The sequence below is a fragment of the Argentina silus genome (assembly GCF_951799395.1).
Source record: "Argentina silus genome assembly, chromosome: 14".
Classification (NCBI taxonomy): Eukaryota; Metazoa; Chordata; class Actinopteri; order Argentiniformes; family Argentinidae; genus Argentina; species Argentina silus.
The window spans coordinates 8,495,493-8,520,116 of record NC_139668.1 but is presented as its reverse complement, the minus strand read 5'-3'; the positions used below and the strand labels follow the sequence as shown (position 1 = coordinate 8,520,116).

Sequence of the window (24,624 nt, the reverse complement as noted above, 5' to 3'; positions counted from 1 at the left end):
GATAGAAATAAGTGCATACTGCCTCGCAAGCTGTTTAACAACATCTTTTGTTCCTATTTTGTATTTTTCAGTAAGAAACGCCAAGAAGATCATTGAAAGAAGACAAACACTTCCTTATTGAAGAGAATCTCTGGGACGTTGCTACAAATAAGAAGCCATCTCAGAAACTAAAAGCCATACTGCTTAGCATATTGTAATGTTGGGAATTTTTACAATGTTGGAAATTTTTTTAGATGTTTACTCTACACTGTGCGATAAAAAGAAACGTATAATATATTCTTCCAAAGTTCTGGGGTACCCTAAATGTGTGCCCAATCAGTCTTCAAATTAAGAAAATATTTTTCTATGAATTCACATTATTTTCTATATTTGTAATGTTGAAAAATAAGAACATGAACACAGGTATGAAGTAAAACTCAGGTATAAAGCGCCAAAGTCTGACTCTGGTAGCTGTTGTGTAAATTTTGCTTTAACCCAAAATGCCATACTGGTGACCTGCTCTGCAAAAAAAATAAACTATTTCAATGTATTTGTGCATTATCAAATCTAATTTTATATTTTTAACCATGCGCCATGCAATCCAATAACCTTTCAGATGAAACCGTTGAAAGAGACGAAGATGTTTAGGCAGGCCCTTTATGTCCTAACATGCTCCAGGTCAGGAACATGAAGTTTCTCAACCCTCTCTCCATGGTGCTGAATCAAAAAATCTTCTCACATCGTTTTGGACGTCTCTCTCCTATTCTACATACGACGACGATAACATAGTACAAGTATGATAGTGATTATTTTTTATTATGTTTAGTAACTATCGTTCAAAGACATTTTTCCAGCAGCAACTGCAATCGCTTTACCGCCCAAATCCAGATTCTAGATAGAACGTTCATGCAAGAAAAAACGGCAGTTCGAACCGTTCGTAAGCAAATTCATCCAGTCGAATAAAACATGGTGCTCCTAAAACACAACTAAAATGGGTAGAAAAAAAGGACAGTTAAGGGGCTCCTACAAAATAGGTAATATAGCTGCCCATGTGCCTGACCTGGTCGTATACAGTACCTTCAAAGAAATACCCTCCGCAGAACACTTCCATGGTGTGCTTCTCTTCGCGGACGTTTCAGGCAAGCTAAGCTAACAACAATATAGCTAACGAAATAACGTTCGTTTAGCGATCAAGCCATTCCATGATACATTTTTCAGAAGTTAGCTGACATACTTGTTCTGTTTTAGGCTTCACCAATCTCACGGAGAAGTTCAGTCTCAGTAGCAAGAAGGGTTATGGAGCCGACGAGTTGACGCGCACGCTCAACAGCTACATTGGGGAAATAGTTAGTCGTAAGTTCCCTTCTCTTCTAGGCCGCATCTCATCAAATTAAGTTCATACTGGACAAGCAACACAGTCACATTTATCAGAGTTAAGAGTCTTTTGTTCCACCCAGTGCACCAGTTTTTCAGCTGCCCATACTACTACTTGTTTTGGCCTGAAGTTGAGAGATGGGGCTGGAGGACTATTACTACTCTCAAATTCCTAGACAGAGTTTGAGGACTAGGCCTAACAGTCCATGATATTGAAATTATAATTTATGTCAAAGTTATACATTGTTTGTTTACACGTACATTGTTCAAAAACAATTTTGGGATATGACAAGTTAAAACAGTTGTATTATATACATGAGGCATTTCTAAATCATATTCTCATATAGTCGTATTCTAATAACAGAAAGTAATTTGGCATCTGTATTACAGACATCCTTGCTGCTGGAGGGGACATTCTGAATTATGCAGGTACAAGTTCCCTTCGCTTCGCGCCACATCTACCATCATTAGCGTAGGCCTGCTTATCCGCACTTCTTCTATGAATGATAACGTTTTTATTACAGGAGATGCCATTTTGGCTCTTTGGACGGTTGAGCGAATGCAGCTCAGTGATGTCATCTCCCTGGTTGTCAAATGCAGCCTCAACATCCAAGACCAGTGTGGCATCCGAGAGACTGAAGTGGGCTGTCAGCTAAGAGTCAAAATAGGTGCTTGTTTCACACACAGGGCCCATGTTTTTCCAGTTCTGGTGACCAAGTCTTTTATCCAATTTCTTGAAATGCCTTGTTTAGGTATATCTGCTGGAAAGCTGTCCAAAGTGATTGTGGGAGATGAGGTCAGCCAGTACTATGTTGTGATTGGCCGAGCGGTTGATGAGGTGCGACTGGCAGAGGGATTGGCTGTCGCCAGCACCATAATCTTGTCACCCAACGCCTGGGAACTGTGTGACAGGGACAATATCGTCATTGACCCCATAGAGAATGAGAGGGCTGTGAAGGTTAGTCCATTCTAACCTTTCTGTTAGTCCATTCCAGAGTTTGATACAGTAATATAGTTATAATTAATGCTGTTTCAAGGACACTGTCTTGCTGCAAGGTGTTGACTGTTTGTGAACGGATGTGATTCAATGCAGGTGCGATACATCAAGCGAGAGCCAAGTTTTTCTGTTGAGAAGTACATCGATTCAGTGGGACAGAATGTGGAGCATGAACACGTGACAGGAGGTCGGCCTACAGTACATGTACAGAGCCGTGAAGAGAGATGACGTGATCAGCCTATGACTATTGACGCTGGAACATCCTAACCTGTCCCTTTGGCCTACAGATTGTGTGAGAAAAGCATCTCGACTAATGCCAAACGATGAGCTGGAGAAATGTCTTCGAAAATACGTCATGAATACTGTTCTGCAAAAGGTAAGGACCTTACTTGAAATCAGTGTTCTTACAATAGCAGAGTTGTTACCGTCGTGTCATGTTTCAAAATCAGTACACATATTTTGCCCTCTCCTGTCTTATGTTTTTCCCTCCTTTGAGTGCACTATATTAGCTTTATCTGGCACTCGTTTATACCAGAGACACGAAGTGAGTGTCTCAAAAGTAGTGCACTATATGGGGAATAGGGTGTCATTTGAGACGCAGACCATTCAGTCATTTTCTGTCCTGAGTGAAATGTGCTCTTGACAGATCGATGACGACCAGCCTCTGGAGTACCTGTCAGAGATGAGGCCGGCCACCATCGTGTTTGTCAACCTCCAGTTCAAGGGAGGGGAGAGCAACCAGGAGCAGTGCACCGCCATCCACAGGGCAGCCATCGGCATCGGACACCAGACGCTCAGGCACCACGGGAGGGTCAACAAAGTCTTCATGTTTGACAAGGTGAGCACCATCGCTCTGAGACGATGCCAAGCGTTCTGGAACATCTCAAAAGATTTCATTTCATTATTATTTCGGTGAGTTCATTCAAGGTGCAATCCAGAATATCGTAATGGGACAAACTACAAATCCAATCAATCAGAGACAAGCAAACAAAAGAAAAATACCCCTTTTGTTTTTACATAAATGAGTGGGCCCTGTTTATTTTATTTTTCTATTATTTTCACAAAAACCCTTTGTTCGCCAGGAGAATCGAAGGTGAAACTTTTAACCTTTTTAACCTGGCCAATTTGAAACACTCATATTCTATGTTGCTTGTTGCAGGGCTGCACTTTCCTCTGTCTGTTTGGGCTCCCCGGGGACAAGCGGGTGGATGAGAGTTCCCATGCCTTACAAGCAGCCTACGGAATACATGAGCTCTGCCTGAAAGAAATACACAGCCTGAAGTAAGGATGCTTTGGTCTTCATAGTCTGCCAGGACTGGCTTGTGATACTGTTTAGTAAGCACTTTTACTTCAGTAAACACATTTACAGAGGATGCTTCACAGATACTAAGGACCATTATACTAACTAAGCACCAGGTTCTGTTTGTTTTCTTCGATGGCGGATAGAACACCAACAACAAAGCTTGTTTGAATAGAATGAATCATAAGTGAATGGTCACTTGAAATCGTTGATGGGGATGGTGATTCCACTTTGAACTGTTGTGCAACAGGATGGTCTCTGTTGGAGTGACCACAGGTCCAATGTTCTGTGGTGTAGTAGGACATCCTGTGAGACATGAGTACACAGGTACAGCCCCCTCCCCCCACCACAACCATCTCCAGAACAATTCACTTACTGATCATCATACAGACACAGGAGCCCATCACACATGCAAAATCATCTTACCTTTAAGGGTCCTACATTTACAGTAACTTTATTTTAAAATACTTATTTTTTTTTTTACCACTGCACATGCTAATATGAAAAACGAAACACATAAAAGAACTACACTGAGCTTTAGTTATGTATCTGAGTGGTGTGTGTGTGTGTGTGTGTGTGTGTGTGTGTGTGTGTGTGTGTGTGTGTGTGTGTGTGTGTGTGTCCTTCCAGTGATTGGCAGGAAGGTGAACCTGGCAGCTCGTCTGATGATGCACTATCCAGGGGTGGTGTCGTGCGACAGTGAGACCTGCTACTACTCCAAGCTGCCTTCCTTCTACTTCAACGAGCTGCCCAAGAAAGCCATGAAGGGCGTCCGGAACCCTGGAGCCCTGTACCAGTTCATGGCCCGCAAACATCAGATGTAAGAGCAGGGTTGGGCTCAAATCAGTGAATTGAAAATCACTCCATGAAAAATCCTCATAGAACATTATTTTGAATATCCGATTCCGATTCCAATTAATTTCATGGGTATATTGAATTACAAATGGAATTGACTCCACCACTTTAAATCACTTGGTTATATTCAGCTACATAATGAACACTACTCTGTGGGTATGTTACTTAATGTGTTGTTGTGGTTGATCATGCCTGGTTTTATTGACATGTCCTCTCCAGAAATGTGGGTAAAGCAACTATGTCTGTGGTGCGAGAAGAGGGATACCCACTCTTAGGTGAGTTTTTCCTTATCTTCCAACTTCAAGGTCATGATCAGATTCAGATCAGAGATGTACCTTTTTCTGTTAGTCCTTTGATCAGGAATTTCTGATTATTTGACCCTCAAAAATGCACTTTCCCATGACAATCCCATTCCTGCCTATCAAGTTTGGTAGAGAGGGCTGGCCTTTTTAACAATTGGTGATAAGCAAAAGAATTACCTTTATGTTACAAGATTACATTAGCATGAATGATGACATTTTGGTGGGATGCTCTGTCAGGTCGAGAGAAAGAGATGGAAGTTTACTCCAAGGCATTGAATGGGTTTCTGGAGGCTAGGGCTGCTGGGCACAGGGATTATAACCATTTTTTGATCTACGAGGGACCCATTGGCTACGGTAAAAGCCGTCTGTTGGCTGAGGTTGTTTACCGATCAGCAAAGGAGGGTATGAGGTCAGTACTAGTTAATGCACTAAGTACCAGTACTCTGGTATTTATAGGATAAAGTATCCATATGAATTTGGTCGTTCCTGGGCAGTAGCCGCTACATTGCAACCCCAGTCAATGCAGGATATTCACTGAACTTTAAATCACAAGATTTTGAATTTGCCTATCCATTTGATAAGGATTTACAAGTTCAGTTTAAGTATTCCCCAAATTGAGTAAAAGCAAATATGATTTCCGTCTACTCTAGATGCAATATTTCTGTGTTATCTTTTCTTTTCAGAGTGATCTCATTTGAACTTGCCAAGACTGACATCAAGCAGTCCCACTATGCTCTCCAGACTCTGCTGGCTGTCTTACTGTCGGTGCAGGACTGTAAGAGTTACGCTGAGAGAGAGAGAGCGATCCTCTCCAAAGTTGAAGACCCCGACATGAGGCAGAACCTCTGCCTTCTCAATGATATCCTATTGGTCAAGGTAGGTAGGGTCTCCATATAGAGTAGGTCAAGTATTTTTTTTCAATGTGTAATCGACAATGAACGCCTCTTTTCTTTTCCCGTTTTTAGTTTCAAGTTTCTCAAAGTGTGTCACTCATGGACAGTCAAACGAAAAGCACGGAGGCAAGAAACTTGTATCTGCAGTTGTTTTGCAAGGTACTGTGTATACGCATCAGGTAAAGCTCACATTCACATTTTTTGCTCATTTGAAACGCCTACAAGGAAACCTTTATTTTTTATCTCTGTGGATGGTAATTTCAATATCTCACAATTACGTGTGTGTGTGTGTGTGTGTGTGTGTGTGTGTGTGTGTGTGTGTGTGGGTGTGCCAGTTTGCAGAGGAGAAGCCGTGTGTGTACGTGCTGGATCAAGCCCACTATGTAGACCAGGCCTCATGGTGCTTCCTGCTAGAGGTGTGTGAGAGGGCCCAAGTGCTTGTGTGTATGTCCCTACTCCCCCATACCAGCCAGAGTGGACCCTTCCCAGAGCTCAGCCGTATCATCGACGCCCCCCAGACCATCTACTTCAAACTGCCTGGCCTGGAGCCCCCAGTCATCGCCCAGCTGGCCTGCCAGATCCTGGGGGTGGTGCGCATACCCAGCGAGGTGGAGTTGTATGTACACACACACACTCACACGCACACGCACACGCACGCACACACACACACACACATACACACACACGCATATGGAAACACACACATACACACACACTCACGCACCACAGTATATAAACACACCCATAAACTGTCACACAGTTCCTCTTTTGTATACACAGTACATTCTACAGTGTAAATGTTGACAGACTGTGGCTGAAATCAGTGCTTGTGAACAGAGAGATATGTGTCCATGCTAAAACTACTACTACTGTACTACTACTGCTACTGTATAGTACTGTATGTGGTTGTAGGTTCCTGGTGGAGAGAAGCCATGGGGTCCCATACTACTGTGAGGAGCTGCTCAAGAGCCTGTACCTGGGCAAACTGATAGTGATTGAGGAGCTGGAGGAGGAGGAGGAGTTTAAAGACATTGATATCCTGTTCCCTGAGCCTACCCTGGTGGTCCACCGCTCCAAACCTAGCCAAGTGTGGCAGGAGGAGGAAAGCAGGACTGCACTGGGTATGAGCTAGATCTACTGGCTGTGATTAACCTGGCACCTCTGAGATGACATGTGGGAAGCACAGTTGGTTTGATGAGTGAGAGAGAGAGAGAGAGAGAGAGAGACACTAACGCTTTCTCTCTCTTTCGCTCTCTCTCTCTCTCTGTCTGTCTTTCTCTCTCTCTCGCGCGCGTCTGATGTAGAGGTAATCACGACACAGAAAAACATTCTTTCATGTTATGTCATGCTGCAGGGCCACCCAAGACATCCATGTTGAAATCCCGCAAGATCACAGCCCTTGACAAATCCAGTTTTCTCGACCGCCCTTTTGTCTGCTTCTTGGGGGAAGCTGCCAAGTTCCATGAAATCCCCATCCCTCTGACACTGAAAGGTAATCTTCCCACCTTCCCGCCCACCTTCCCGCATAATCACACCTTATCTCATCACCCCTAATCCATAGCAACGGCTCATCATGTACAACACGGTACATAGCACCCTTCACGGTTGTCAGGCAGCTACATTAACATGCTTCCTGATATACAGTCTCTGGGTATTTTTCCATGTATGCTGTATATGAACATAGAGTAAAGTACACAGTAGTGTATGTAATAATACTATCTATTGTATTTGCACGTACCATACATGGTCATATCAGGATGAAGTGCTATAAAAATGAAAGTTGATCATTCAAACTAAGTGTGTCATTGTATTCATGATTGCGTGAAGATAACATTGATGTTTCTGTTCAGGCATGGCTCTGGCCCACCTGGACCACCTGCAGCCAGCTGAGCAGATGTTGGTGAAGTGCGCCGCTATCATCGGCCACACCTTCACCACTCAGATGCTGACCGACATCCTGCCGGAGGCCTCGGGGCAGAAGCTCAACGCGTCCCTGGCCTCGCTCTTCAAGTCAGGCACCTTCGAGTGCGGCTCCAAGCCCAAGAGGTTCGACAAGCAGGCCGCCAAGGATTCCGAGCGCTGCAGCGCCGTCAGCTGCTTCTGCGCCGTCCAGGACAGCCAAGAAGACGTCCGCAAAGGTCAGAGGTCAGCTCGGGAGCAGACCAGCGAGGGGGAGGGAATGTATTGACTGTTTGTGTTGGTCCCAGACGCAACGTACAGTTCAACTGGCTTGACTAGAGAAAAGGCTGTGTTATGTATTTGATCTCTCTTTTTCACTCCCTCTCTTTACCAAACTCACTCCTCACATCCTAGAACCCATCACTTCCCAAACATTTCAAGCATACGCCTCCCTTTGATAATGTGGATTTATTTATTCATATTTTTTTCCCCACAGTTCAGGAAACTGCTATAACCTGTCGTCCTCCCCTCATCTCTCTCTCTCTCTCTCTCTCTCTCTCTCTCTCTACCTCTTCCCCATCTTTCTCTCTCAGAGGTGGTGGGCGTAGCCTCGGCGAACGGCGTGTGGCGCTGTAAAGTGATGCGTTTCTGCACGGCGCTGGTCAAGGAGACGGCCTACGACCTGTGGCTGAAGGAGCAGAAGAAGGAGATCCACCAGAAGTGTGCTGGCTACCTCCTCAGACAGGCCCACCGCTGCAGGAGCTGCGGTATAAACGAGTTCATCTTCGGCCACAAAGCAGCCATAGGCGACTACACCATTGAGATACACCCGAGCGACCTCAACAAGCAGGACTCTGGAGAGGCCCTATATATGGGTCATAGCGCCGTGGGGATCCACAAGTGTGAGTCAGCAGTCCACTTAGTTTTTCGATGTGGAAGTTATTCTTCTCTCTGGATCATACGCCCAAACACACACATGCACGCGCACACGCACACACACACACACACTGACTAATGGGCTATATTCTTCTTCTAGTAAACATGCCACTGAACCAGGTGCACCCCCTGCCCCCTAACAGGTAACATTTTAAACTAATAGCTGCACTCCTGTTCATTGTTCAGCTGGCCAGTAAAAGAAGTGGACTGGATCCATAACATTAGGTGTGTGTGTGTGTGTGTGTGTGTCTGTGTGTGTGTGTGTGTGTGTGTGTGTGTGTGTGTGTGTGTGTGTGTCTGTGTGTGTGTGTGTGTGTGTGTGTATGTGTATGTGTATGTGTGTGTGTGTGTGTGTGTGTGTGTGTGTGTGTGTGTGTGTGTGTGTGTGTGTGTCAGTGAGGAGAACGACTTCCTGGAAAAGCTGGATACCATGGTGAATGAGTACAAGGCTACCGTGTTCAGGAGTACGACATGCCGCTGTGCCCAGTTGGTGGAGTGTGTTCTGTCCCCCATGGTGCGCCACTGGATGGGTGTGGGAGACGTGCCCAAAACCTTCTACTACCTTCTGGAAACAGCAGCAGCCTCAGCCCACCTCTCAAACAACCTCAAGGTCTGTGTGTGTGTGTGTGTGTGTGCGTGAAAGTGAAAGTGAGGCCCTGTGAAAATGGCATCTTAACAGTGTGTGTGTGTGTGTGTGTGTTGGGGGGGAAGTTGTTTAATCCACTCTTTTTGCCTTTTGCAGGCCCTATCCTATTTAAATGAGGCCAAAATCATATTGGACAATCTGAAAGCAGGCAAGCCAGCCTTTGACACTGCAGACCCCAAAGTCAAAGTGAAAATCATCAAATTTGAGAGAGCCTGTTTTTATCGCCTCAGAGGAGAGGTGATCTAAGAAGAATTTCTCAGTCAAACCTGTTTTACCTGTAGTTTATGATAATTTAAGTTGAAATAAGGGGGATTTGCCCTTACAGTACATGGGTATAGCTTCCTTCCACCACCTAGAAATATGTGTAGCACCCACCTGGATGATGCATGGCTTAAAAATGCTCCATCGGTAAAGGAAGGGTTAGGAAGTCAAAAGTGGGGTCGGAAGTTGGTTGCAAGTCGCCACCCTCCTAAACTTTTCCTGTAGCTCCACCTGAGTCACTCGAAATGACCCCTCCTCTTCTGCCTGTAGACAGCCCTACTCCTCCTGTCATCACTGTGTTGTCCGTAGGTGTTGTACAACGCTGGCCAGATCCAGGAGGCAGAGACAATGTTCCTGAGGGCCCTGAAGCGTCTGAACAGGCGGCTCCCCAAGAACCGCGTGGCCATGTCCCTGAAGTATGTCTGTGAGAAGATGAAGAGTCTATGCTACAGGTCGAAGACCTTTGACCCCCCTGGGTATGTTCATTGATCCACACCGTTCACAAAAGTGAACTTCTCCTCTCTTGCAGAAGAATAGCTGAATATTATTCCAGATGAATATTTGTAATATTTGTAATGCTATGCTGTGTCATCACATTCAAACCAAACATGGATCATTATTATCAGTATTCAATTTGATACTTTATTATGAATGACCTGTGATAATTTGATTGTTGAGGATGACGAAACATTGTTAAGACAGCGATACCCGTAATTCCCTGAACTGAAATGGGCTGGCCTGGTTCAGATTCCAACACAGTTGCTGTAACAGTGATGCCAAGGAAAATGTGGAGAAAAAAAAACAACCCAAGCCAGCACAGTACGGTTCAGGTTCGCCCAGTAGAGTGGAGACACTCCAACTGTACCACGTCTTGTGTTGTCGTCCGTTTGTTCAATTCCGAAAGGGAGAAAAAGCTGGCTTTTCTGCAGGAGCAGATCTGCTGCCTGTCCTACATGTGGCAGATCGGCTGCATGAGGAGGGCACCCAAGAACATGTTCAACGCATCCCTGGCCATCACTATGGAGAGGAACTCTGCCATGTGCAGCGCAGAGGACTACAAGGTGGTTGTCCAGAACATAGGACTCTCCAGGGGTTTGACTGTACATAAACATCTTAATACAAACACAGTTGAGAGGGAGAGAGAGAGAGAGAGAGAGATGGAGGATGAAAGAGAGATAGTGGGCGAAGCAGAAGGAGAGATGGATGGATGGAGTGGGAAAAGAAAGAGAGAAAGGAGAGAAAGGAGGGAGTCTGAGAGTGTAAAACAGGGCATCCCAGTCAACCAGATATAGAAATTGAGAGGGTAAAAGAGGGTTAAAATGGTCCCTTTTTTCAATAGCAACTGACACCCATACACACAACCCTAATCACACACCGCTCTGAGACGGCACATCTTCCTGACTTCTCCTTTGTCTTGTCGTGATTTCCAGGTCATCTTCTCGTCCATCGACTACTTTCAGTTCTGTCAGATCCGGGGTCTGGAGGACCAGTGTCAGCGCTATGAGCGCATGCTGTGTGACGCGTGTGCTGAGCTGTCTGACTGCCCCGAGGGCCTGACTCTGATGTGTCACTTCATACGAACGCTCTCTATCGTCAAACTCTGCTCCGGAGCCCTGCTCCAGTCCATCCAGTTTGGTGAGGAGACCCAGTTTGGTCTTTGTTGGTGGTGTGTGTGTGTGCGTGGGTGGTTGGGTGGGTGGGTGGGTGGGTGGGTGGGTGTGCGTGTGTGCGTGTTTTGGTGTGAGCTGTCTCAATTGATGAGACCGTGTTTGAGGGGTTTCTGTATGTGTTTTGACAAGTGTATGTGTGAGAGACAGATAGTGACTGTGTGTGTGTGTGTGTGTGTGCATGTGAGAGAGAGAGACAGAGAGAGAGAGAGAGAGAGAGAAAGAGGTAGATATCTCAGTGCTGATGGCACTTTGGGTTTCTAAGGTTTCCAGGCGCAGAATATCAGCAAGCTCACCAACCGCCCTGGACTGGACATGTGGGTGATCGCAGTCCTCCGCACACCCCTGCTTCTCACACAAAGGTGTGTTTCCCCTCCGCTCCACTGACCATGACCATGTCTACGTCTCTGGTCTACACCATCACATTCACACCAGATTACATTTCATAAATTGAGGATATGATATAGGTACTATATGTATGTTCTATACAGCTCAGTGGAGGCTGGTGGAGGTAGAAATCAGAGGACGGGCTCATTGTAATGCATGGAACGGAATAAGGAATGGTATCAAACACACATTCCTCATTCCATTCCATGCATTATAATGAGCCCGTCCTCTTGAGTTCTACCTCTACCAGCCTCCTCTGATAGAGTTAGTTACCGTATGATTATATTAGTGACCCGTCTGTTTTTTCTTAACATAACCAGGTATGAGGAGTGTGTGGAGCTCATGCTGAGTCTGGAGTACCTGGGCAACAAGACGCGCATCAGCACTGCTAAAGGCTGGTTCTACGCTGGCTGTTTCGAGTTTCTGCTGTATGCAGGCAAGTTGAGTAGAACAGAATAGAATTCAATAGAATAGAATAGAGCTCTTTCAACAGCTGCTACACTGCGGACGTACATATGGCGTGTGTTTCAGGGTTCGCGTTCAGGCCGTTTGAGGAGTGCTACACCTTTGTAGAACAGTCCCAGTCGGACCCCAACCTGGTGGCAGACAAGAGCCTGATGATGAACCTCTACTCTGCTCTGGCTCTCTGGTCAGTGTCTGGTTGACCTCTCTACGAGAGCTAACCATAGGATAAACGCTTTGGGCCTTGTTTGATTGGCGTAAAAAACAGTCAGGGGAAATACATGTGCTACATGTGTTACCGCCGACACAAATTGCCAATATGCCTGCGTTTGGACATGTCTGTTTTGCGGCGGCTGAAAATAGAGCCCTTTACGTGTGAAGCTCTCCTCATAAACGAGATAGTTAGCAGACTAGATACACAGTATATGAGTATGAAAATGTGTGTGCGCAGGTATGCGCGACTGTGTGAGTGGGAGAAGGTGTGTTTCTTCTACACCAAGGCGTATAACGTGACCAACCAGGGCCCCTTGTCCATCCACTCCATCAACGGTATTACCATGTTTCTGGAGTGTAACGTCCTGCTCTTCAAGAAAGCCCTGGTCGAGCAGAACAAACACACTGTGACCATCTACCAGAAGACACACACGGTCTGTCTCTCTCACACACACACACACACACACACACCCTGACCACCTACTAAAAATATCCAAAAGCTCATCATCGACACTGACTTACTACAACAATAGTCAACAATAGAAGCACAGCCCTAACCATCGACATCAACCAGAATACCCAAAAGCTCCCTCATACGCTCTAAAGCCAGCTTACACAGGTTTTGAAATAGGCACAATTGATAAGATACAGTAACTCTGTCTCTACAGCCTGCATGTGTCCAGTTCTGCTGCTCTCGTATTTAGGTTGAAGCTAATCTTGCTAACACACGGTAGTTTTGTTACCATTCATTCCATGACTTCACTACCATGTTTTTATTTCTGTCTGGTAGCTCTTCAGTGAGTTCAAGCTGAAGTACTCCACCAACAAGATGTACCTGCCCAGAGTGTTTCACCTGAGAGCTTATTTGGACTTCCTGGCTGGCCACGAGGACCTGGCCAAAGCCATCCTGAAGAAGGCCCTGGATCTGTGTGAGCAACACGGCAACAAGCTGGAGGAGAGCTGGATCAAGCAGAATGAGGTCCTGGACACCCCTCCCATTACATTAGATGATGTTCTTTTATGAGTCACTTGAGTTATACTTCTAACAAATTCTAGCTGTTCTAATTGTGACATGAATTTTTCCCCTTCACCCTTCAGCGCTCGTGGTTCGGCAGACAGAGCACCCGTGACTGGAACGCCTCCACGGTCCACATGCCCTCGTGGGAGGAGGCCAGAGGGATGGAGCCGGAGGAGCTGTCCAGTACACGCTACACCCTGATGGGGCTGGTGACGGACCTGCGGGACGACGCCACGGTAGACTCCAGCGTCTTCGTCCTCCCTCAGGTGGAGGACCCCAACATCCTCAAGGCCCAGGAATAAAACTCGGCCTCACAAACACACACACACACACACACACACACACACACACACACACACACACACAGACTTACTATATCCACAGAAAGATATTCAAATGTATTTAAAGTAAACAATACCACTGACGACTGGATTTGAACGGGGATGTGATGTGTACACATGTGTACATCAGTTTAAATATATGGTGTTAGTAACTATTAAATGTTGTACTTTACTGTATTTGAGGGCATTTATTGAACACCCCAGCACACAAGGTTTATTGAAGGTAGAGATGTGACAGGAGTATGAAGGCATCACAATCTCAATCAGTAGTGGATGACAAAGATGGGAACATTGTAATGAAATGAAAGACCCATGTTCGAATCACTTTATTGGTTCTCACAGCTTTCATCCCATCTATCTCGTAAGTAACAAATCACACTTACAACAACAAATCTGAATTTATATTTTACACAAATGATTCAATATTTAACTCTTTAACTTTTTAAAGTATTCAGCTATCAGTACTACATTTTAAGGCAGAATTCCACACATAAGTGGCCAAAATTTTATTTTGATATCGGCCCATTATTAGTTTTTAACTCTACTCAACTAATATCCATCAATAAAACAGTACAATGGGATAGACGTCAACAACAACAAAAAGTTTCTTTTTTTCTTTGACACCATTTTAAAGTTAGAAACATGTTAGAGACATTATGAATAAAATATACTATGTACTGTACATCGTTCAGTCTTTACCATTTTATTACATGTTGCCCTTTTTCGTAAAAGGTATTATTGCATGTGAAACCACAACCCTGTATGAGACACGGTCAAGTTTGAATCACCTTTTTGTTGGTGTTTTAATACAGTTAAGTTCAGAAGGGAACATCACCTCTAGAGTTCAAACACATTGAGTTGATATGTGGAGGAAACAGCACATGTCGATGACGAAACTAACTGATTGGATGAAGTTAACAGTATGCAGGTGATACACACACCTATGTTTACATAGTCACCCCTAATACTCAACACAAACTTGATTGTTAAAACCCAAGGTGTCCTAGATCACCTCCCAATCAGCTGGAGGAGCACTAGTCTCATTCCTCATTCTCGTTCTAATATCACACGACACAACGTCTGTTCCACCTAGTTGAGAAAACACTAGAGGTTCCCATAATATAACTTCAGGGCTATGCTGCAATGTTAGCTTAAATGTGAGCGAACCCAATCGGTAGCCCTTAAGAAAACACTGGCTTCCAGACAGTGGATAATACTATCAACATATCTGTATAATGGCAATGATGAAGACATGGTAGGAGGATGCAATGACCACTCAAAACATTTATATACTGTATAATATAAAATGTGTACATTTAACACTTTCAAAATATGTTATCAATTTTCATTTGATATAGAGTAGCCTACTGTATTAGACATTTCCAAAGTAGGTTCATATAATTGGCAAATATCGACCCTACACTTTTCTTAGCGATATCCAATCAACCCTTCATTACATACAGCCGTTTCCATGAACTTGAGGTTTGTTTTGTGATTGGTTCTCAAAAGGATCACTATCCGTTATTGTTGAAAAAATAGAAAAACATACAAAATACAAACTATACCGTTAAAAGGTAAAGTAGCGTTAAAAACAGGTTTCTTTTTAAAGTGTTTGCTTAATTGGCCCGTATACAGTCGACACCATGACTGAGTATCATGTGCTGTTTTCTTTGTTCCATTTGCCTCCTCTGTTGCTGGTATCACCATATATTGATATACAAACAAAAAAGAACATTGAATGTTTCTTGGTTCCTCCATAGGTTAACACTGTTTCTAACAGATGAACACAGGTTTCACACACTTACATGACGAGAATGCATGGGGCAGCACAGTAACAGAGGTGGTCGAGTGTGGCACGAAAGTTTTTGTATTTTTTTTTTTTTTCTTTGACAGCACAGTGACGGAGGCAGTACGTATCACAAACTCGTCTCCCTGTCCAAGTCCTTCGACTCCTTCCTCCTTCGCTTATGCCGTCTCTCGCCACCGCTGGGAACGCTGCAGGAGAGGAGGTGAGAGACGATGTTTTCACAGACACACCACCAGAGGACACACACACATTATGCAGTGGATACCACACAACCGACCGGCACCTGAAGCCTGTTGTGTCAAGGGTATCTGGTTTGACTATCAAAGACACATTATAAAGAACCACATGCTGCAGCAGTTTGACCAGTTTTAGACCAGCCAGCTGAGAGATATATTGGCATTAGATAAGAGGAATGTAAGACTCGGACGTCTCTGAGAGTACAGTCAGTCTGGCTGAGAAGTTAACCGTTTTTGTGTGACGAGGACGAGGCAATATGGAGCAATATCCATTTCATAATGCTCATCATGATGAATACATGATATATCATGTATTCATCCTGACTGTGGAGATTTAGGCTTGGACATTCCCTCAGTGCCATTGCTAAGCGGTCGAGGGGAGAGTGCAGGGGAGTCCTGTAGGGGGCAGCAGTGTCATGCACTCCCTGGCCTTGGGGCAAAGTCACCATCATGCATAACCAGACTGAACATGCAGTTGTGCCTTCCTAACCAACAGAGAGGGAAACCCAGCCAGTGCATATGCATGCCGTGTGTGTGTGTGTGTGTGTGTGTGTGTGTGTGTGTGTGTGTGTGTGTGTGTGTGTGTGTGTGTGTGTGTGTGTGTGTGTGTGTGTGTGTGTGTGTGTGTGTGTGTGTGTGTGTTCACATTTCCCCAGCCAGTGAGCAGGCAACAAACTCTAACTAAAAATAACTACTCAATAATTACAATTATCAAGTAATTATTTTTTCTATAATAATTAAACTGATGGATTCAACTCTGGGCTACAGCCTCAAATGCCAGGGAAACCTGCATTACATGGACCAACAAATTAATAGTTTTATCTCTACAACATGCAAAGACAAACTGCACTTGGTGGAAGAGAAACTGGGATGGGTCACAAGGATTGGGAATCACTTACCTTTGGGATATCAACTTCTGAGAGGTTAGGAAGGGGAGCTTATGATGGGAATGGAATGAGAAAGGCAGTCAAGAGAAACGTTAATCCTATGCATCTGTATTAAGGAAACGGGGGGAGGTAATTCTCCCATTCAAACCTACTATTCACATTTACACCAGAAAATGGGAAAGTATGCCTTGAGCTTGTGTGAGTAGGAGGCTTTATCTGACTAAATGAGGTCCTAAATGAATAGATGAGATTAGAGGAGAATTATCTGTGAGAAGTGTCAGTTAGACTGCCAACCTTTTCACGCTCGGTTCCTTCTTGGCGTTTTCGGGGTTGACGCTCTTCCACACGTTCCCGAAAGAGCCTTTGGACATTTCGTCGGAAATGTTGACGGTCGCGGGGTCACTCCTTCAAAACACAATGTAGGATAGTCTGTCATTATTCAATGTCCTTTGATACATACTCCATGACGTCCACATTGCCAGTGCTGAAAATTGTATTTTCAAATGTTCATTTAAGGATTGTCAGAAGATTTGATTTGCTGGACTTACTTGAAGGTTCCTTCTAGTGGCACTTGAACTATCCCCTCCTCCTCTACAATGATACTATGCTCCTCCTGGGGAAGAGAAAGGAAGGGACACTGTTAAATAATATGATAATGATATGATAAAATAAAGCAAGCAAGCATCTCAAGTATTTGAAAGTATTTCACTAATGTATTTGAACCAGGTCTAGTATATATAGCGAGGGTGTCAATCTTCTTTCTGCTTTAGCCAACTCTGTCGTTGTCGTCCCCAACAGCACTCCTGACCGTTAGCTGTATGGTTAAGAGCACTCAAACACACCTCTTCCTCGTCTGCGTCTTCTAGTTTCTTCTTCTTCCACTCAGGCATCAGGTCATCCAGCCAGCTCAGCTCCCTCTTGGAGAAGACGAGGTCCAGCAGCTTACGAATGAACACCAGAGCCAACACCTAGAGGAGCAGCACCACGCATTATACTTCTGTTAAACAACATCCATTCATTTTGTTACCATTATGGGAAAAAGGATAGCACACACACACACACACACACACACACACACAGAAACACTTGCACAACAAAATCAGGAACACACACACACACACACACATGCAAACACACACACCAACACTCACACAAGAGAAGCAGATACAAACACACACACCACATGTGAGTAGAGGGCTGTATTACCATCATGGGGAAGACGATGGCAGCCTTGGAGGTCTTGATGATCCAGAGCAGGGCCAGACAGGTGAGCTGGACGATGGTGAACAGGTGCACCTTCCTCAGGGGGACGTGGCGCAGGTAGATGAAGTCTGGCTGGTGTTTGGCCGGCATTCCAAACAGCTTTATACGGTCAAAGAACTGGACAACAACAACAACATCATCAACAAAGGGGCGCTCAGTGGCGTAGCACACTAAGGCGCATACCATATCATCGCAAGGTCCCTAGTTCGATTCCGGCCATCGACATATCCTGCATGTCATCCCTCCTCTCTCACCCATTGGCCAAATTCTCTATCTACAGCTCTAAGGTTATAGCCCTGATGGTAACATGGCACACCAAAGCAAAAGTGGTTTCCCAGACTTCACATGCAGTTAGACTGAGTCACATGATTGTTGAGAATGTACCACAAGGACACTGAGGTGATTCTGCTCTCACCTGTATGCCTCTCAGTGAGGATGCTCCCATGTAGAGGAACACGCCATACAGCACAGGCATGGGGATGAACTGGAAACAGACAGAGACAAAGTCATTTTGACCTCATTTCATAGTCTGGCAAGTGGCCTGTTCACACTGTGTGTGGGTGTGTGTGTGTGTGTGTGCGTGTGCGCGTGCGCACGTGTGTGTGCACGTGCGTGTACACGTGCGACTGAGCTCATGCATACAGTAGAAGTGCAAATGACCCCCTAAGCCTCTCGAACCTCACCTTGAGTACAGAGGTCATGAAGACGGAGCAGCCCATGAGGACGAAGATCATGAGGCCAGTGAAACGCTGCTCCCTGATGCCCAGGAACTTGGGCTGTTCCCCGGGGGCCGAGCACTCCGACTCCAGCTTCAGACTGTTGACGTGGGAGATGGAGAGGACTGTGGCGGCCACGAACCAGGGCAAGCCCATGATGGAGCAAACCCCCAACATCAACCCCACCACAAACAGGTCCAGATGGTACCCACAGCCCTTCTGTAGGACGCACACGATCACAAGGTGTTATAGCATCTGTACTGGGCAGATGTGTAGATACTGTTGTCTGTGGGCAGATATGCTATGTAGACACTGTAGATACTGTTGTCTAGGTGACAAACATCACAATATTTGCAAATTGTCATTATCACTATATACAGTAACACACGATATGAACATTCAGGTGCAGTCTGGTGCAATCTGTACATGCTGTATATACAAATGCCGTGGCTTGACAATGCATAATGTACACACATACACACATATTTGTTTAATGGGATTAAAATCCTAGTCTACCCTAATCCCTGTTCTCTACCTTCAGCTTGTGCTCTTTCCTGTTGATGATGACAGCGGTGATCTGTTGGTCCATGAAGATGAGGATGGTGCAGAGCAGAGCGGGGATGACCGTAATGATGACGGTCCACCACGGGTTGGGCCCCACCGGGTTCACCCACCAACCACGGTCGTCTCTGGTCGGCTGTGTGGGGTCAGGGGATGATGGTATGAGGTTGGTTAGTCTCCGGTAAGGCACTTTGGGGTATTTGTATGATAGCCTACTGTAGTACTGTACTGTAGCAGCCTGTTCACTAACATGCTTTTAAATCACGAATCAAGCTAATCTAAGAAGACCATCTGTTATTTGGCTATGGACACCAGTAAATGAAACTGAATAATACAGCTAATACGCTAATGAGATTGGAGACCCATTGAAAATTAATTATAAACCCATAATGCATTGACGTCAACAGAAGACAGGCATGAACATTTCAGTTAAACACATGAATATAGATCATTGGTTCACATTCTGTAGATGAGAGACCATTGGGATTGTAATACATTTGTTGTAGCTGTGAGTGAGTGAGTGTGTGTGTGTGTGTGTGTGTGTGTGTGTGTGTGTGTGTGTGTGTGTGTGTGTGTGTGTGTGTGTGTGTGTGTGTGTGTGTGTGTGTGTGTGTGTGTGTTAGGATTTACTTTGAACTTGCTGGGGACCTGCAGCTTGGGCGAGGGTACGCCCAGGGCGTAGTCCACCAGGACCATGGTAAGGATGGTGATGAAGACGGCAAAGTCACTGATGATGGCTCTCACCTGAGGAGGAGCAGAGAGAGAGAGAGAGAGGAGAGAACATTCAAACTGGGAACTAAAGTGATGGAGTATAAAAATGCCGGTAAATGTGGGATCCCTTGGAGGCCACAAGGGGGCATCAGTACATTGTAGATTTGAATGTCAGTTCTGACCCTCCAAAAATTACACACGCAGGATAGCAGTTATATGCTTAATATACATTTTCTTGACAGAGCCAGCACAAAATACCTGACATTTCGACAAATGTTTTGCCAAAAACGCCTCACATACAGTACATGGACAGCACATACTGTAAGTGCACTCTCATTGACTGAATCATAGGTGTTGCCTACACCCTTTAACCAGGAAGGTAGAGGCTACAGAAGGGGTCAATGCGGAAATTCAGCATGTGTGAAATGCACTCAGAACTTGTGAAGTTGGTAGCATGAAGTGTGAAGTACATCATGTGTACAGTAACCGCAGGGTAGTGTGTAGGTCGGAGGTGAGAGGTCAGAGGTCATCCTTGCCTTGGTGGGGAAGTAGCGGCTGGTCTTGAACTCCTTGAGGAAAGCTGACATGAAGACGGTCGAGAAGAAGAGAAGGACAGACCAGAAGCAGACGTCGGGGATGTAGGGGCCGTGGGGGCCACAGGCGCTGCCCTCAAACACCCCCCGGAACATCACACACTCCTGGGGACCAGAGGAGAGCACAGGGGGATAAAGACTTGACCTACTGGAACAGAACCATTGAATGTACAGTACACTGAATTGTACAGTATAATTAGTACACGCGTATATATGGTAGAGTGTTGGTGCACAGTGCTTATGAACTGTAGTGCACAAGCTACCACTCGTTCTGGGAATGAGAGAACAGAGGGATACCGGCCAGAGCTTCAGGAACAGTTATCTCACCAGCCAGACTCCCAAGTCTCACACGAGCTCAGCATGTGCGGTGGACTGGCAAGTGAGACTACTGTTGTGTGCGTGAGCCCTAAGTGGCATGATAAGCCTCCGGAGGTATGACTGATCCACGGAGGACGCTAAAAGGAGTCTCATACAGTGTGTCTCTGTGGTGATTCCGCACAGCTAAAATCCTGTGAAATCCTACCCACATGTTCTTAATCCTTTTAGTTCCTTCTAGGAAAAACACTTACCAAGAGACAATACATTGAGAAAGAGACACTGCACACATCTAGTATAGCCCTAGCCTAACCCCACTTCCAGGAAATAAACATGAAAAAAACAAAAACGAACGCCTTCAGGGTTCTGAGAAGTATGTGTCTCAACTCTCTAGTCAGGACCTCAGTTCACCCTCCAGTTAAAATATTTCACGGCCAAACCCTGGACTAAATTGCACACTCTCCGATTGAGACTCTCCATTGAGGGTTGCTTTTTAGTCTAGGATTAGGCTTAATCTGTATCCCGGAAGCCAGGCCCAAGAGTTCAGCTACTTGAACAGGTGAGGACTCACCTACAGACTGCTAGGAAAATGGTTGAACCCTCCCTGAATGAATGGTTGTTTAGCTCGCCCTGAACACCCTGAGCAGGATCTCCCCCTCTTTACCTTGACCTCCAGGGCTGTCCAGTTGACCTCTGACGCTGTGATGTTCCTCTCATCCCAGTACTTCAGGGTGCTATTGCTGGGATCCTTGGGCTCCACACATGCACACCTGTAGGAACACACACACACACATACATGTATGAGTGTGCGCGCACACACACACACACACACACATACACACATACACACACGCAAGCATCCAATCTCAAATGTGATATTAGGGATAGAAAATCCCAATAAAAACACATCGACTACTGTGGAGTTAATTCTTATGACCTCACCAACCTCACATACATAAAAGGGACACTTAACTGCACTGTACATTGACCTGGGATGAGGGCATGATGTATGCCCCTGGCCTAACGTGGGATTATTCAATATACAGTAAAGCAATAATCTTGTAGCATTACTGAAAAGCTGGATAAACTACCCATACTGCCCATCTGCCCTCTGACGATAAGGCAAAGGCCTGATTTCCACCTATGAGTACTAGTCCAACATATGAGTACCAGCTGCACTTACGAGTACTGTGTGAGTTTCTGCAGGTTATTGTTCATATTGATGGGGTAGTGTTCCCCGAGATGGATGAGTTTCTCCAGGGCCTCGTAGATGAAGATGATGCAGATGAGTGCGGCGAAGGCCTCCTCCGTGAATCGTGTGATGTAGCACACCAGGGAGCTGGCGTCTGTGGCCACCAGGAGCAGACACAGGAAGGCCGTCCATAGGCCGATGCAGGCCCTCAGGGAGAGGTAGGAGAGGCCGTAGTCCCTGAGCGTGGGGGGTGGGGGGGGGACAACAGACACACACACACACACACACACACCATCCTGGATTAAAGCATGGACATACACACACAGGTGCATACATGCGTACACACATACAGGCACACACAGGCGCAGACACACACACACACACACACACACACACAAATGGGCAAACATACTTGCAGAACTTGAACAGAATCTTCTCAAAGACTAGTACAGGCCCAGTACTGCCCAGTATAGTGAGGGGCTGTCCAGCGAACAGGGAGTAGGCTATGCCTGTCATGGAGGCTCCAAACAGGGACTCAATTGCACTCTGAACAAAGAGGGGAAAGACAGTCACGGACAAATGACTTTACAAAGCAAAATCTCAAACTAAATCACGAACAAAATCATGAACATCATCATCACCGTGGGAACAGTAAAGGCGATTATATCTTGTCTTACTATGCGTCCCTCGGTGGCCTCTCCCAGCAGCCCCCCAAAGGTGATGACGGGGGACATGCAGGCGCAGTAGAGGAAGAGGAAGGAGGCTAAGCACTGCAGGCTGACCGCATCAGTGTAGTCAGACAAGTAGTGAGGCGCTTTGCGCTTGATGTCTAAAAATAAGCCGCCAAATAACCTGGAAAATGACACACAAACACACACAGGCACACACAGGCACACACACAGACACATAGACACACAGGCACACACACAGACACATAGACGCACAGGCACACACACAGACAGACAGACACACACACACACAGAAATGTGTAAACCAGTGGGAAGAGGATCTGAAAGCCCTGTACACAGCAGTGCAACTTCTTCAAGGTGCTGGTTCTGGTAGGAACAACTTAGTATGCAAAATACAAGGATAGACTGCACACTTGGACAGAACTGTGTCTGATTTTAGATGTAAATCTTAGTTTTTAAGATTTCATATTTGTCACACATTTGTACACCCTGCATTATGGAGGAAAAAAGAGTGTGTGTTTTTTCCCTTGTATTTTAGACACAGAGTAAGCATCACCACACACATAAATGTACACACACACACACGCGCGCACACACGTACACACACTCACTCACACACCCACGCATACATGCACCCATTCATTTTTCAGTTTCAATAAGCATTTAAAAAAACAGGATCCATCATGGCGTGCACCGTATTTCGTGTGTGTGATTTGTATTTGTCTGTCTTTTTCTATAGCATTCTATAGGAGCACATATAGGTGGTCCCAGCCTCCCCTCCGCGGGGGGATGGAGACGCAGCCAGCGAGCAGATTCTCAGGCCACACTAAGATACAGCGGCATGGCCACTTAGCCGGAGGCGGTTGCCAGGGTAACAGTGGGCGTGATTTTGACTCGCATTTCAGCTGAGCGGCGATGTCGTCCCCTCTGGGAGATCATAGCAGAACTGGGCTTGAGGCCAATCTTTGTGGGAATGAGAGCCGTAGCTACATACCAGCTTCACCTTCTAAACGACACGATACTGTTGCCTTTTCTCTCAGACTAAATACCCAAACCAGATGGCAGAAACAGGCCATATTAGGTGTCTATATGTGAGGTACATACCAAGTGCTTGTTAGCAGCTAATGGTTGGCTAATTATTTGAGTACTTAGTAATTAGCTACTTTTTTAGTGCTGTGAACAATGATTAGGCATTTTAAGCAGAACAGGTGAACATACTGGGTTGTCTTATGAGCAAGTACTGCATGAGACATTAATTACTGATGGTATAATGATCTAATAATTGCATATAAGTAGCATTTAGTGCATTATGCGTGGACACTAAAAGTTAAGCGCTAGCATGGCTGCTTTTTTTTAATGAGTGATGTATATATGTTAGTCTTATTTCGGACAGAATGCTCTGATGATTCCAAACGCACATCACTCTAAATTGCAGCTCGTTTTGTGAACCCCAAGCGTGAGGAATGTGAGAGACCCACAGGGTCAATATGAGAGACCCATAGGGATGTCTTGTTTTAAAAAAGGACTCGATTTACTGCAGGGGACAGAGAGGGGATACAAACGGGCGACTAAGAGCCAAAGACAAAAGATCTCTCAGACAGCCTCTCACACTTGAAAGGCTTGGGGGGCCTGCTCTCAACACAAACACGCACACTCACACACTCTCTCTCTCTCTCTCTCTCACACACACACACACACACACACAGACACTCATAGACCTACCTCCCTGTGCGCTGTAGCTCTGGGCCTCCGTGGCCCCCATGATCCTCTGCTTCTCCCAGATCTGTCACTCCATTGGTTAGAGGAGCGACCTTGCGCTTTTCCTGATTGGTTAATAACACTGTCAGTCAACTGTCAACTGACATCAGCTCTGTCTTCATGGAAATGGGTCAAAAAATATATTATTCACTCAAACACCTAAATCTGTCTAATGTTTTTGCACTTCAAATGTTGAATTTATAGTCCTCACCATCTGTTGTGTAGAGATCTATGCATTATGACACCTCAATCCCACCAAATAGGAAAGCTTGGCACCATAAAATTCTATCTAATTAGTGCCAGACTTTCACATTCATTTAGGATTGCAGTCTGCAGATTTATCGTGTAGGCTTTTAGTGGGAACAG

At 45.4% G+C, this 24,624-nt stretch overlaps 2 protein-coding genes across 2 annotated transcripts in view; one reads left to right on the top strand and one right to left on the bottom strand.

The window, feature by feature from the left end:
• Positions 1 to 392: 392 nt before the first annotated feature.
• LOC310815325 (adenylate cyclase type 10-like) lies at positions 393 to 13,491 on the top strand (the record flags this gene model as incomplete). The annotated part of the gene is made up of 28 exons (XM_083685059.1): positions 393 to 402; positions 1,228 to 1,332; positions 1,878 to 2,021; positions 2,106 to 2,311; positions 2,447 to 2,527; positions 2,997 to 3,188; positions 3,510 to 3,631; positions 3,901 to 3,977; positions 4,281 to 4,470; positions 4,725 to 4,780; positions 5,045 to 5,216; positions 5,491 to 5,683; positions 5,773 to 5,879; positions 6,170 to 6,316; positions 6,613 to 6,821; positions 7,055 to 7,192; positions 7,551 to 7,838; positions 8,193 to 8,499; positions 8,998 to 9,145; positions 9,752 to 9,918; positions 10,347 to 10,542; positions 10,873 to 11,077; positions 11,375 to 11,471; positions 11,817 to 11,932; positions 12,028 to 12,145; positions 12,410 to 12,605; positions 12,962 to 13,150; positions 13,270 to 13,491. The coding sequence occupies 28 exons, from the start codon at positions 393 to 395 to the stop codon at positions 13,489 to 13,491; spliced, it is 4,398 nt and encodes a 1,465-aa protein (XP_083541185.1).
• Positions 13,492 to 13,873: 382 nt separating this feature from the next.
• The window catches only part of slc4a10a (solute carrier family 4 member 10a), a gene marked incomplete at its 5' end in the record, with an annotated part of 29,669 nt that continues 18,918 nt past the window's right edge, over positions 13,874 to 24,624 (bottom strand). The window contains 15 exons of the mRNA XM_083685139.1: positions 13,874 to 15,525; positions 16,755 to 16,865; positions 17,009 to 17,070; positions 17,303 to 17,428; positions 17,667 to 17,840; positions 18,139 to 18,207; positions 18,407 to 18,658; positions 18,975 to 19,136; positions 19,631 to 19,744; positions 20,248 to 20,409; positions 21,284 to 21,389; positions 21,803 to 22,048; positions 22,224 to 22,357; positions 22,489 to 22,663; positions 24,223 to 24,323. Coding sequence (XP_083541265.1) covers positions 15,447 to 15,525; positions 16,755 to 16,865; positions 17,009 to 17,070; positions 17,303 to 17,428; positions 17,667 to 17,840; positions 18,139 to 18,207; positions 18,407 to 18,658; positions 18,975 to 19,136; positions 19,631 to 19,744; positions 20,248 to 20,409; positions 21,284 to 21,389; positions 21,803 to 22,048; positions 22,224 to 22,357; positions 22,489 to 22,663; positions 24,223 to 24,323 — 2,073 coding nt within the window. The 3' untranslated portion in view covers positions 13,874 to 15,446. The remainder of the gene's footprint in view (positions 15,526 to 16,754; positions 16,866 to 17,008; positions 17,071 to 17,302; positions 17,429 to 17,666; positions 17,841 to 18,138; positions 18,208 to 18,406; positions 18,659 to 18,974; positions 19,137 to 19,630; positions 19,745 to 20,247; positions 20,410 to 21,283; positions 21,390 to 21,802; positions 22,049 to 22,223; positions 22,358 to 22,488; positions 22,664 to 24,222; positions 24,324 to 24,624) is intronic.